Here is a 13244-nt window from a genome sequence, read left to right on the forward strand (position 1 = left end):
TTTAATCACTATATACGCTAGTAAGGAGTTGGTGGACAAAGTCTATATTCTAACTACACTGATGTCTAAATAATGAATGATGAATAATGAATGATCTCTGCTTTATTTTCTCCGTATCTATAAATAAACTCGTAATTGTTTTGTTATGATTGACGACACCGTTGTGGTCGTGAAATACTCATAATATCAAAATCGCTGACTTGGTGTTCTCGAAACGAGCGGCCTACATTGCGAAATCAATGCCACCCATTTATTTACTATAAACAATACTTGTAGGTGTTTGTGTAAGACCTTTAAAAATTAAATCGATATAGATTACTCTTATTTCTTTTGATGCTAATATAAATCCTGTACAAACCTAACTCGGACTCTCATTCAGAAAGCAGTTTTAAACAAGATGAGCCCAATCCCGAAAGGCACGAAATAAATGAGCAAACGTTTAATAGGCCTATTAAAGAAGTTTCTGAGGAAAGTGGAGAATCTGGAAAGAAAAACTCAAAGAAGAGAGTTAGCAATGAAAGCTTGTAGGCAAAGAACATTAAGAAAATAAAAGTACCTAAATAAAGACAAGGCTTATAAAACCAACTCATTGACACTTGTGGATAAGAACACTCTAAAAACTGGCTGGTGATAAATTAAGGTTTAAGTGCTCCTTAAAACTATATTTAGATGTCTTACAAAAACTTTTAAATGCTGTTGAGTTGCCTGTCACCTCTTATAACATAATGACCTAATTAATTAACACACTTACCACCTGCGGGAGTCATATGTTGCCCTAAAGCCGCATCCATAGGAATTTTATCCATCCTTTGGATTTTAAGATATTTATATTTATATAAGACTTTTAGTCTATTTGTAAAAGGTTTCAACCTTTGTATTGTTGGGTGGCTCACCATGTGCTTGTAACACTGATGATGCTCTTGTTACAGAGCGAAAACGTTTTGTTTCTATGTTTGTAGCCCTATAGGGGCTTTTTAAACTAATATGCCTTTTACCAAGACAAAATTTTTTTATTAAATTTTACTTTTACATGCCTTTCTTAGTCTTCATGATGCTAACCGGAGAAAAGAGATTTTATATCTAAGTTAATGGAAGAAGTACACCCAAAGTATAGTTACAGAAGGAGAACTCTCAGCATGCAACAAACTACAGGTACCATTGTATTTTAGATGGAAATAAACTAGTCTGTAAAAACATGTTTACCGATGCTTTTTGTCAACTTATCTTACTACTGTAAAGAAAACTATTTTGTCTGGTATAATACTTGAAGATCAAAAAGTAAACCTCATAACCAACCACGCATAGATCCATTGACAATAAAAAGTATTTATGACCACATCAATACATTTTCGAGAATTGAATCACACTACTGCCGAGCTGATAATAAAAGAGATATAGATGGTGACAAATCTATCTGAAATGTACAGATTGTATAAAACAAATTGCATTGAAAAATGAGTTCCGCTTGCTCAAGACAAGAGTATGAAAAAATATTTTAACACAAAATTTAATATTGGATTTTTCATTACCAAGAAAGATCATTGTTCTTTATGTGCCAGTTAACAGAACAGTACAGAGCAAGAAACACAAAAAATATAAGAGGAAGTAAAAATTCACAAAAAAGAGAAAGAACTATCTTGTGTAGAGAAACAGCCATACATAAATAATAGTAGGGATCATAACTCAAACACTGTTGTTGCTTGCTTTGATCTTGTAGCTGTATTTCAACTACCAAAGGGCAAATTTCTACATTTTATTATAAAAGAAAACTAAACACCTTCAATTTTACAGTTTTTGACGCCACATCTAAGCAAGGCCATTGCTATACTTGGCATGAAGGGTGTACAAAACGTGGAGCCTTAGAAATCACTGCATTTCTTTATGATTTTTTAAAAGAAAAGACTAATGGCAAGTCTGTTAGTTTGTATTCTGACAACTGCAGTGGTCAAAAAAACAAAACCACGTTCTTCTATTAATGTATCTCCATAACCTACAAACTTTAGACATTCCTTCAATTACTCATAAATACTGAATTCTAGCTCACATTCAAAATGAGGGAGAGAGCATGCATTCTTCAATTGAAAGACAGTTGAAAAAAGCCATTAACAAGAACCCTTTTTATATCTCTAGCTAACTAGTCGTTGCAGTTCAAGTGGCAAACAAAGAAAAAATACAATTTTAGGTAAAAGAAATGGACACATCAGATGTATACGACTGAACTGCAATAGAAAATTCTTTTCCGGGTAAACATTTCCAATACTCCATACCAGGTGAGAAAGTAGTATGGGCGAACATTAAAGCATTTCAACTAAGGAAATCAATCTCATTGACTGTTTTTTTTTGAGCAAATGTTTTTTTTGTTTCTTATGTGAAGTATTCTTATGAGCAAAACGACATGATGTCTTTTAATCTGGACGATAAAATAACAAAAAGAAAGATGGTTCTCTTGTTATGGTGTCTAGCGGAAGTACTTGCTCTTCACTGACTTCTAGAGGTGTCCCAACTAAACCTAGAAAAGTAAAACAACAGCTGCCGAACTCTATATCATTAGTTGATTTATCAGCCAAAGAGACCCTTCACTAAGTCAAATTAGCATATCGAGTTCCACCACGCAGCTGAGACAAGGGCCGAGGCAACAAAGACCAAACAAATAATGAAAACAACAGAGATGAAAACCCTAAGATCCATAAGAGGTATCACTCTCAGAGATAGAATAAGAAACGAAGACACATTGAGAGAGCTTGGCGTTTAAGACGTAGTTAGATGGACAAGAGCATGATGACGTATAAGGAGAGACCACGTAGATAGGATGGACCCTGAACGTATGGCGAAATGGGCGAAGACACAGATGCATAACACCAAGCGACCCATAGGAAGGCCCCAAAACGATGGTACGAGAGCTAGAGCTCCGGATCGCATCAGAGACTGTAACAGAAGAAACAGGACATAGTCCTATTAAAAGAAGAAGAAGCTCCACCAGGAATTTCACTTCAGATAAAAGCGGATTTAATAAGTTTATGTGATTCAAGATTATGTAATACCAACGCCTATCATACTTTTTCCATGGGTTGAAGACCAAAAACAATAATGAGGATAAGTAAGTCAGTGTAGTTTATTCTGTTAACGTGTACTGAATACAGCCTAAAAATAAATGTAGTTTTTTTTTAAGATGGCAGTGTCAATAAATATTGTAGCGTTTTCAAGTGTAACATCCAAACCTATTTTATAACCTTGTGGAAGAAATTTAATTTAATGTCATTTAATTTTGAAAACAAATCAGTAAAATCTATAAATAAACGTAACATTTTTAAAAATTGTTGAAACGTTCAGTTCAATATTGTAACAACTCAAATTCCTTTCACTTAAGCCAATAAATGAAAAATGTTTTAAAATAGATATACATCAGTGCTTTTTAAGACTGTACAAGACTAATTTGCCTAAACTACAACTAACTGAAAAATGAAAATAAACAATAATTTTCTCTCAGGAGTCAATATTATGGCATGAAAAACTTTAAACCCGTTTTTCTCAAAATGGCTGATTTTGATATAGTACAGTGTTGCACTGAGGCAGCAATATATATTATATATAAAAAAGATAATCGTTTTGTTGAAAATCTTAAGGTTGATCTTTTGTGTGTGATCAATCGTATCTTTGGAGATCAATAATATTGTAAACAAGGATACTGCGTTAAGTTTGGCGAAAACAATTATAATTGCTTCAAGAAGAGTTCTACGGAAACTAAGCTCAGAATAATACGAATTTTAGGAAAGTTAACTAATCGCAAAGTTAACTGCCGTTAAACAGACATTTTACAAGTGATGAAATTGACCCTTTTTTCATATACTATAGACATTTTACAGTCGTAAAAGTAGTTTTAATATTAGATGTCAAGCTGCTAGTTTGGCTTATCAATTTGGTCCTGGTTGATTATTAAAAGTTTATAAAAAAATAGGTAAGACACCGTCAAATATTTTAAAACGTTTTGTAAATAAGAGAATAAAAATAAAAGAAACACGAAAATTAGGTAGACCCAGACGAATGTTACTCCATAATGATAACACTCAACAAGGTCTCACAAATTATGGATTGCAGTGTCATAAACCCCACCTGTCAGATAATGAAATATTCGAAATAATTGAGCTACGTACTTTAGACATAACACCAGAAATTTGTAAATATATAGAGCAACCTACTAGGAGCCAAAGTGATAATCCAGACTGGTTTGAAGAAAGAAACTCTCGTCTTACAGCTTCTACATTTGGTGAGGTAAGCAAGAGAAAAATTAACTTAAAACATTATTAAAACAGTTAGAGTACGGAAAACTTAATGAAAGTGTCGCTTCTTTGATTTTTCTTTTTTTACTATCTGTTTCTTTCAGGACTATACTTGAATCTCTCCACTGAACTCTATGTTCATTATCCCATGCTTGCTGACATATTTGAGATCTATCAAATTCTCTATTTTTAATATAAGACTGATGTTCACTTATTCTAACGTTTAATGGTCTTGATGTTTCACCTAAATAAAATTGTTCGCATTCGCAAGGTATTTTATAAATACAATTCTTTGTTCTTTCTTGTTCATTGTTAGGTTTAGTTTTAGCTAGAATATATCTCAATGTGTTTGTTGTTTTAAATGTTGTGGAAATGTTGAATTTATTTCCTATTGTTTTAAGTGATATAATATGTGGAAAGTGAAAATATAGAGTCCATTGATGCAACTGATGACATTCCTGATAATTTCATACCCGACAATGCTGAACCGGTAAGTGAATTATCATTAAAATACGAGCTGAAAATCGCAAACATTCAACTAGAGGCCTCCACACGCGTAATTAAAAAGCTGGAAAGACCTATTAGCAACCAAGATTTAATTAGTGTAGTGTATGAAGTAGTGTATTCTTTCTTTGGTGTATGTACTGCTACCTCATCCATTCATCAGCCTGTAAGAACCATCCCTCCTGGAAACAAAGTCCTCACAAGTCCTTTGCAGTAAGGCCTGAAATAACGAACAATTCAGCTCTTTAATGTGGGTAGCAAAGCAAAAAGGCTACCCAACTCGTTCAAACTAAGTTTCAACGCAAGAGCTCCAAATCATTTTGTTAAAGAGTTATAATCAAATAATCCAGTTGTCCAAATAATCAGGTTAAATAGTCTCACACACTCATTAACTTCTCGAAATGTATACTAGTGATGTAGTCGAACGAATAGTCACTAATCGAAAAACTCATCCAGCAACAAGCACGACCCAACGATGCAACTAATAAAACATGTGTAAAACCAGAGTGCATTCCTGAATTTTTTTTCTGGAAATCCAAATTTCAGTTCTATGAAATGGATAGAAAAGATGGACCAGTTGGGATGTATTAAGTACTCGAACGAATCTGCTATGATATTCCACATGCAAAGCATATTGAGTGGATGGGCTAGAACATGGTACAATAATTTGAATACATATTAGCCTAGTTGGGGTGAGTGGAGAGAACTTTTCTTAAGAATATTTCCAGAACACCGAGATTTTGCTGGGATCTTAAGGAAAATGATCGACAGATATAAGTTGCCCACAGAAACATGGGAACGCTATTACTTTGAAAAGATGAAACTTATCAGTGCTTGTGAAATAGCTCCTCCACTTCTCGAAATGTATGCTAGTGGTATAGTCGAGCGATTAGAGTCACTAGTCGCAAAACTCATCCAGAACAAAGCACGACCCAACGATGCAGTAATTAATAAAATATTTCAAAAACCAGAGGGCATTCCTGAATTTTTTCCGGGAAATCCAAATTTAAGTTCTATGAAATGGATAGAAAAAATTGAACAGTTGGGATGTATTAATTACTGGAACGAATCTGCTCTGATATTCCACATACAAAGCAGATTGAGTGGATTGGCTAGAACATGGTACATGTACAATAATTTGAATACATATCAGCTTAGTTGGGGTGAGCGGAAAGAACTTATCTTAAGAATATTTCCAGAACACCAAGATTTTGCTGGAATCTTAAGGAAAATGATGGACATATAAGTTACCCACTGAAACTTGGGAACGCTACTACTTTGAATAGATGGAACTTATCAGTGCTTGTGAAACAACTGAAAAAATGCCATTTCGTGCTGAATTTATGGTATTAAAAGATACGATACTCTTGATTATACGCTGAATATTTATCAGCTCTGCGATCTGAACTAGCAGCGTCTTCATCGACCAGTGTACAAATAAACAGAAATGGTCAGAATCATTTTTAAAAAAACAAGATGGCAGACATCCAGAAAAATTGTATATCAAGCATGAACCAAGATGCCACAACTGCAAAGAATAAGGTAATTTTGCAAACAAGTGTAAAAAAACCCAAGATTGAATGCACAAAATGTAAACGGTTGGGACACTTAGAAAAAGATTGCGGAATAAAATCTTTTCAAAATTATATTATTGAACAAGGAGATACTGAGTCAAGTGATAGGGAACTGCTAAACGGGTTAAATAACAATTACTTAATAATCGTGCTACGTAATTAAGTTAAAAATAGTAAACATTTTATTTTTAATTGTGAAAACTTGACAGATGGCAATAGAATGTGCTAAAAATGCGCAATGACTCGACTTCTTTTAACTTTAGTTTTTTAGTTAAATTAGTGATTGGTGTTCAATTTTCCTAAAATTTGCAGTGGTAAGTGTTAATATTGTTCTATTTTAATGTTTATTTTTAATTTGTTTAATTTATTTTAAGATATTAATAGAAATATGTTCATTTTTAAAGGACCAATATCTTGGATTAAAATTTTTTCATATGAGTGATTGTAAAAATCTTTCTGTTAAGCAAATCTCTTCTGTTACTGCTCTATTAGAAAATAGCACATGTATCAAAGATAAATAGCAAAAAAATATGGTAATCTTAATCGTAATTCGAAGGTTGAGCTAAAAAATTAAAGAGAAACATCCTGTTACATCGGTTTGGAGGGGTCAGAGTTATCCATAGTGATATAACCAATAAATTGGAAGAATCAGAGTGTTCAGTATCGGAGTCCACTGTACGCCGAAATTTGTGCTGCAAAAATCGGTCAGCAGATCCGTTTTCACTTCTGATGTCTCCGTTACATTGTTGTTTTATCCCTGATATTAATAATGATAATATATTAATTTATTGTACTTTGGAGGTGTTCGTAGAAGCTTTCTCTTGTATTGACATCTCGGTTGTCCTCAAGTATGTACATATATTGCTGTCACATTGAAAGGTTCGACTAACGCAGATTTAAGTATTTCGAAGACAGATATAAACGAGAGAATCAAAATATGAAGAACGTTAGTCTGAAAGCAGCTGATCCCGGTTTACTAATTCAAATGTTTCGTTGATTTTTATTTGTGAAATTCGTCAAATAAGCTTCCGTCAAATAAGCTGAGTCAAATAAGCAAGTATTTTCTCAGATTTTCTTTTATACAACTCGACACCGCCACAAACAAAAAACAATTCAAATTTCACGAATGGTAAGTCGTTTTATGTTTAATTTTTATTAATAACCTATTTTCATGATGTTTTTTCTATGTGCACCAAGAAAACTAATATTTTCATTTACAGGTATTGTTCTATCCCATTCGACAGCGCTACAAACACTGGACACCATTTTAAGGATGCAAACCTCATGGGGTCTATTTTCAGCTTATCACAAAAACTTTTTTGCCGAAGATGCAACTTTAAGTTTGCTGTTTTTGATCAGATCGACACTGATCTATATACGATATAAGACAAGACAACAGAATTCAAATGCAGAAATAGCCTCTTGTGTTTAGAAAAAAGAGACAGTAGCGAATAGTATTCAAAATCTTGATCTAATGTATTAATGTAATGTACTTCCTAAAGTATTGTTCAAAAAGTTCAGGGAGTAGATATCTTAAGTTTATTTTTATTAATTAGTACGTTAGTATCGGCTTTAGGTTTAAAAAATCGAATGATAATAATATAATGAGTATACAAATAAGTGAAATTCAAACGACTCCACCAGTAGTGACAAAAAGAAATTTACTTAACTTTAGGGAGGTAAAAATGGAAATCAACATCAAGAATTTCCTTCATCAATCAGGACTACGTATAAATTTATTTATAATCATCATTAGGTTAGCATTGATTTTAAAATAGAGAAGTCTATCATTATTATTAAACAAAAAACAGATTTTCCTACCAACAGAGCATCACCTGTATACATTAAACATCAAGGAAAAACTGTAGGGTAAAGGTGAGATAGATGCCCCATAATTAATATTTTAACTTGTAAACGCACCAAGACCGCAACTAATACTTATGGCCCCGCAGACTGCAGACTTAACGGCCGATAGGTTCGTCGGCTTGTTAATTAGTACGGAGAGGTATGCATGTGCGCACATTACACAGATTTAGTAGCGGCCGATAAAAATGTTTGATGAGATTACTGCATAACATTCATGGTGCTAGTTGTCGCAAATTGCTTCTAAGCATTTGTTGTTTTGAGCTATTTTTGTTTTGTTTTGTATACAGGTAATTTGAATTAAATAAAAATCTGAATTGTTCTTAAGACAAATTTAGTAGCAACGTATTTTCGAAGATTACAACACCAAAAGAATTAAAAATATACCGTCTAAAAAAATAACTAATGAACGTGGCAAAGTGACGTTACTATTGAATGACTTTAAATTCAAACATAAATAGCAGCTGGTAGATGGTGAAGACAAATGGGTTTTTGTGACAACCGTATGCAGTGCTTAGTTTTTTACTAAGGAAAACTATGAAGTGGCGAGAATAAAAAATGTCAATCACAACCACGAGGCAAAGATAGCAAAAATCAAGCTGCAAAAATTAAATTTAGAATGCAAAAAAAAGCTTGCGAAGAAATTTCAGATCGCCGTAGAAAAATATAGCTATACCTTAGAGAAAGCATTTACAACGTCAGAAGAAAACAGCAACAACCTTTGCCAAAGAATATAGTACAAACTCAACAATACCTTGAAGACACTAATACCATACACTCTCATAGAGATGAAAATTTGGTTATGGTCAACAATTTTTCATCGAAAATAGTTGTTTTCTTGTAAAACCAATATCGAATTTTTAAGTAAATTAAATAAAATATACATGAAGGGAGCATTTTCCTACTGCTGCCACCATTTTTACCAGTCTTACACTATTCATGGTTTGGAAAATGGAATCTACGTACCGCTTGCATTTTTCTTATTCCCTGACAAGAAGTAATCGACTTATGAAACATTGCTTCAATTATTCATAGAAACAATTTAGACCGAGTTGAAAGTGGCTTTTAAGCCAAACACTGTGTTTGTCGATTTTGAAAACGGTATGAAGAATGCAACAAATAAAGTTTTTTCAGAATCAACAATTAAAGGATGCCCGTCAGAAGAAAGTAGTGAAATTGTAGATATGTTTAAACAAATTTTTATATTGAAATTTTTAAACCTTGCCATATTTACAGGTTCAAACGTACATTACAGGAGGTAGTACAAAGGTAACACTAATGACCCGAAGAATGCGATTTTGGGTTTGACGGTTGCACCTGAAAGTTCGTGCTAGTTTAAAAACGGCATTCTGTTTTTTTGCTGCTGTTCCATGTGGGATCTGGTCTAGTACAAACTGTGTGGATGTTCAAGGGGGATTTGCCGCTTTCGTGGGAGGATTTTTGGAAATATCCACAACTTTGTTAAAAGCGGATTTAGCGTGCACGTGCCTATCCCAAAGTCGCATCTAAATCAAGAAATTAGCCTTTAATCACGAGTCCAATTTGGAATATTTTAAACCCCTAACCTGGCTAAAAAGGGTGAGTGTTAGAACATTTCGTTTTTTTAAATTAATTAGAAAAATTTTAGTTATTTTTTATCCCATCTCTAGAAAGAATATTTTCATAAGTTGCCATACATTCAAAGTTGTTGCAAAGTTTTTTTACTTTTACCAGATTTTATCTTAATTATCGTCAAAAGGCAGATAAACAAATTGTTAAAATGTATATCTTTATTTCCAAAATAATTATTTTAATCATGTATGGTAATTAGTGTTTTCTTGCTTCAGGGTTCTTCTTCTTCTTCTTGTTTCTGTCTGGCTGTAATTTTCAACTTGTTCAACATTGTCATACAAGTCTATGTACATCGGTACATCGTATTTTTGGAGTTCATATCTACCTAAGTCGCAGTGGATTTGCTAATATGGTACTTTTGGTGGCATACTAACCTTGGAACTTTGGAAGTCACGCACGCGGTGAAGTATATCTAAGTATATGAATGAAAATTCGAGGTATGGATCGATATTTATTTTGACGGAAGATTAAGCGCCGTCTATTTTTGTTATGGGATACCTATATAGTTTTTATTAGATTATTTGCGGATTTTTTTCTGTCATTTTAAAATTTATACATAATTTACAAAGTACAGGTTAATTGCGGTTTATTATGTTTCATAGTTACACATACTAGTTTAATATTTAGGTACACTTACTATATTTTTGTAAACTGCGTCTAAGGGGGGTTAAATATTTGAAATAAATTTATTGTTTTTATATTATTGTCTGCGCACGCACTTGAGCTCTCGTGGTGTCCTATTTGGCTTAATTATTTTTTTTGTTGGTATTGAACCACACATCCCTTAGCGTCCGGTACTTTTGATACGTCTTACCTTTTACCGTGCAATTAAATAGAAATAACATATGCATTTTTGATAGCCCTTACACTCCCGAAACAATGTAAGTTGACATATAAAGTTGTTCAGTCTATTTTTTAATTTATATGGGAACAAAGAGATATACTATTTTTTTTTCAGAATTTTGCTATGTCACTTTGACAGATTTTATTGATACTCACGATTGTGTTTCCCAGGAGTATATGCATGACATGCACAATTGTGTGACTGACACATTTGTGAGTATTGGGAGTGTATCACTACTCCCCTTAGAAAACAAAACAAATAAATTACAACATTTTACAACCTTTATTAGTAATATTAAGTACACATATTGTCATTTATTACAAAGGTTAATAATTAGTATATTTTTAACACATTATTTGTTGTGAAACTTAAAACAATTTTGATTTTTGCTCATACAGAGATAAACTTTACATTTGCTGTATGAAACTCTTGACCTACTCTTACAGGATTCCAATCTGCAACATAAAGGATTTTTTAGATCTTCCAAGACAGGCCAGTGATTAAAACCATCATATCTTTTGTCAGTGCAAGGTAAAGGTGACGGTCTCATTTTCTTTGGACGAGGATCTTCATGTTCATCTTCTGTGTCCCCGTTTTCTGTATATGGACTTTTCGTTCCACATAACAAATAATCTGCTAGTTCTAAGCGAAAGGATAATAAATCTTTAATATCTTTTGATTTGTATTTGTTACTTCGGCAGTCGCGACGGTATTCCATCCAACTGTTACAATAGCCAAATCAAATAGATGTAGGATGACCTTCAATGTCCATTTGCGGGTTTTGAAGAAAGTTCTATAACACTCCATCATCTGATCGCGGATATCAACTCCACCCATCTTTTCGTTGTAAATTTTAATTACGTTTGGACATGGAACCTCTACACGACTAGCACTAGCTTTATCCCATCGTTTGACTAAATGTGTGGGTTCTTGGCCAAAAGCCGTAGATGCCATTAAAACGGATTTATTATCTTTCCATTTAGTTATACATATCTTCTGATCACTGCTAACAACCTGCTCAGAATCGCCTCTTTTCATCTGATTATCTGTTTTAAATGTAAATCCTTTAAAACGATTGTTCATAATAGTTCCTGTGCCATGTATTTGTAGCTCAGATAATTTGAGCAACAAAGGTATCGTCGAAAAATATCTGCCGAAGAATACAAAGCTATTAACCGGTAACGTTTCCACTAGTCTAAGAATGACTGACGGTCCGAGTCCCAGTTCTTTATTTCGTAAATTGGTACTTGTTCCTTGATATATTTCAAAATCTAGGACAGTACCATCACTTTTTGATAAAACGAAATTTTTTAAACCCACAGGTCTTAGTTTATTTTTTACATATTGCCGAAAAGCACATCGACCAAGAAACGGAATCATCTGTTCGTCTATTGAGAATTCAGCTTCAGATTCTTTCTTTAATTCCCGACATCGGCTTCTGACTAAATCGATCATTGGCTGAACTCTCCACAGACGATTATTTTTTTTAATCTCTTCTGTTACCGTGCATACATCCACAATATGAAGATTGACTCTCAAGAGGTACAACCTATCTCTTGGAATTGCATCCGCAATTACAGGAAGTTTAAAGCGACTGCTCCAATATAAATGAATTCGAGGGAATTTTAAACAACCCATCACTGCATGGATCCCAAAAATTTTTTTTATTTCTTCAGGAGTTACTTTGGGTTTAAGTTCCCTTCCGTGTTTTTGTAAATAAAATTGTGCAGTACGTTCTGCACACAGTTGAAAAAATGAGTTTCCTAAATACTTTTCAAAGTAACACCATGGTGTTAAAACTTCAGTGGGATCTGGAAGTATTGTTTCAGGTATATTTTCATTTTTAAATGGATTAGTTCTACCCCAATTTAGCATTGATGATTTTTGGAGATTTTGTACAGTACTGGAAACTGCAGAAGCATTTTCGTCTTCACTTTCATCAGATTTATCACTTTCTTCAATCTCATCATCTTGTACAGACAAATTCTCCTCTTCAGACGGTACCCAATCGTCATCATTATCTCCGAGTTCAATTTTCAAATCGGAATCAATTTCATCCAGCAGTTCGTAGATTTCATCTGGATGAGCAGCCAGTCTCGCCAGGTCAACTTTTCTAGTTGTTCCTGAAAAAAAACCCTTGTTACCAGTTTTGTTCACTGTATCATTATTTTTTTTTTGCATTATTACACCATTTACTCCCGGCCCACACAAACGTGAAACACTTCAAAACTTACATTGACACCGCTCACTCCTAGCCCTCACAAACGTGTTGTTCTTTAAAACACGTTTGTGGATTTGTAACCTCAAATTAGTATTGAATGATTTTGTCTAAATAGGTAAACATACACAATTTGTGAAGACTATCCACCAAAATAAATATTTTAAAACAAATAAAAATGTGTACTTGCGTCTAGAAGCCATATTAACACACTTGACAAAAAGTCGTTACCATTCACTGAACAATATCATACGGATCTAAGCAAATTTTCGGTAATCTCCCGCGAAATATGATAGACACGTTCACCCACTATCGTGTCGTAGAGGAGCAACTGGTGCAAAATTATATTTTAA

At 33.4% G+C, this 13244-nt stretch overlaps 1 protein-coding gene across 1 annotated transcript; it reads right to left on the reverse strand.

Annotated features, from left to right (window-relative positions):
* Positions 1–6284: 6284 nt before the first annotated feature.
* LOC126891106 (piggyBac transposable element-derived protein 1-like) lies at positions 6285–12854 on the reverse strand. Its single transcript, XM_050660282.1, has 2 exons — positions 11884–12854; positions 6285–6309 (listed from the first exon to the last, which is right to left on the reverse strand). Exons 1-2 carry the CDS (start codon positions 12852–12854, stop codon positions 6285–6287), a joined length of 996 nt encoding a protein of 331 aa, XP_050516239.1.
* Positions 12855–13244: the final 390 nt, after the last annotated feature.

The sequence above is a fragment of the Diabrotica virgifera genome, chromosome 9, assembly GCF_917563875.1.
Source record: "Diabrotica virgifera virgifera chromosome 9, PGI_DIABVI_V3a".
In the NCBI taxonomy this organism is placed as follows: Eukaryota; Metazoa; Arthropoda; class Insecta; order Coleoptera; family Chrysomelidae; genus Diabrotica; species Diabrotica virgifera.

Coding starts and splice junctions, on each gene's coding strand:
- LOC126891106 (XM_050660282.1), bottom strand. CDS start 12,854: ATGCAAAAAAAAAATAATGATACAGTGAACAAAACTGGTAACAAGGGT. Junction 6,310..11,883: donor AAAGAACTGGGACTCGGACC/GTCAGTCATTCT, acceptor TATTCTTTGCAG/TTGTGGCATCTTGGTTCATG.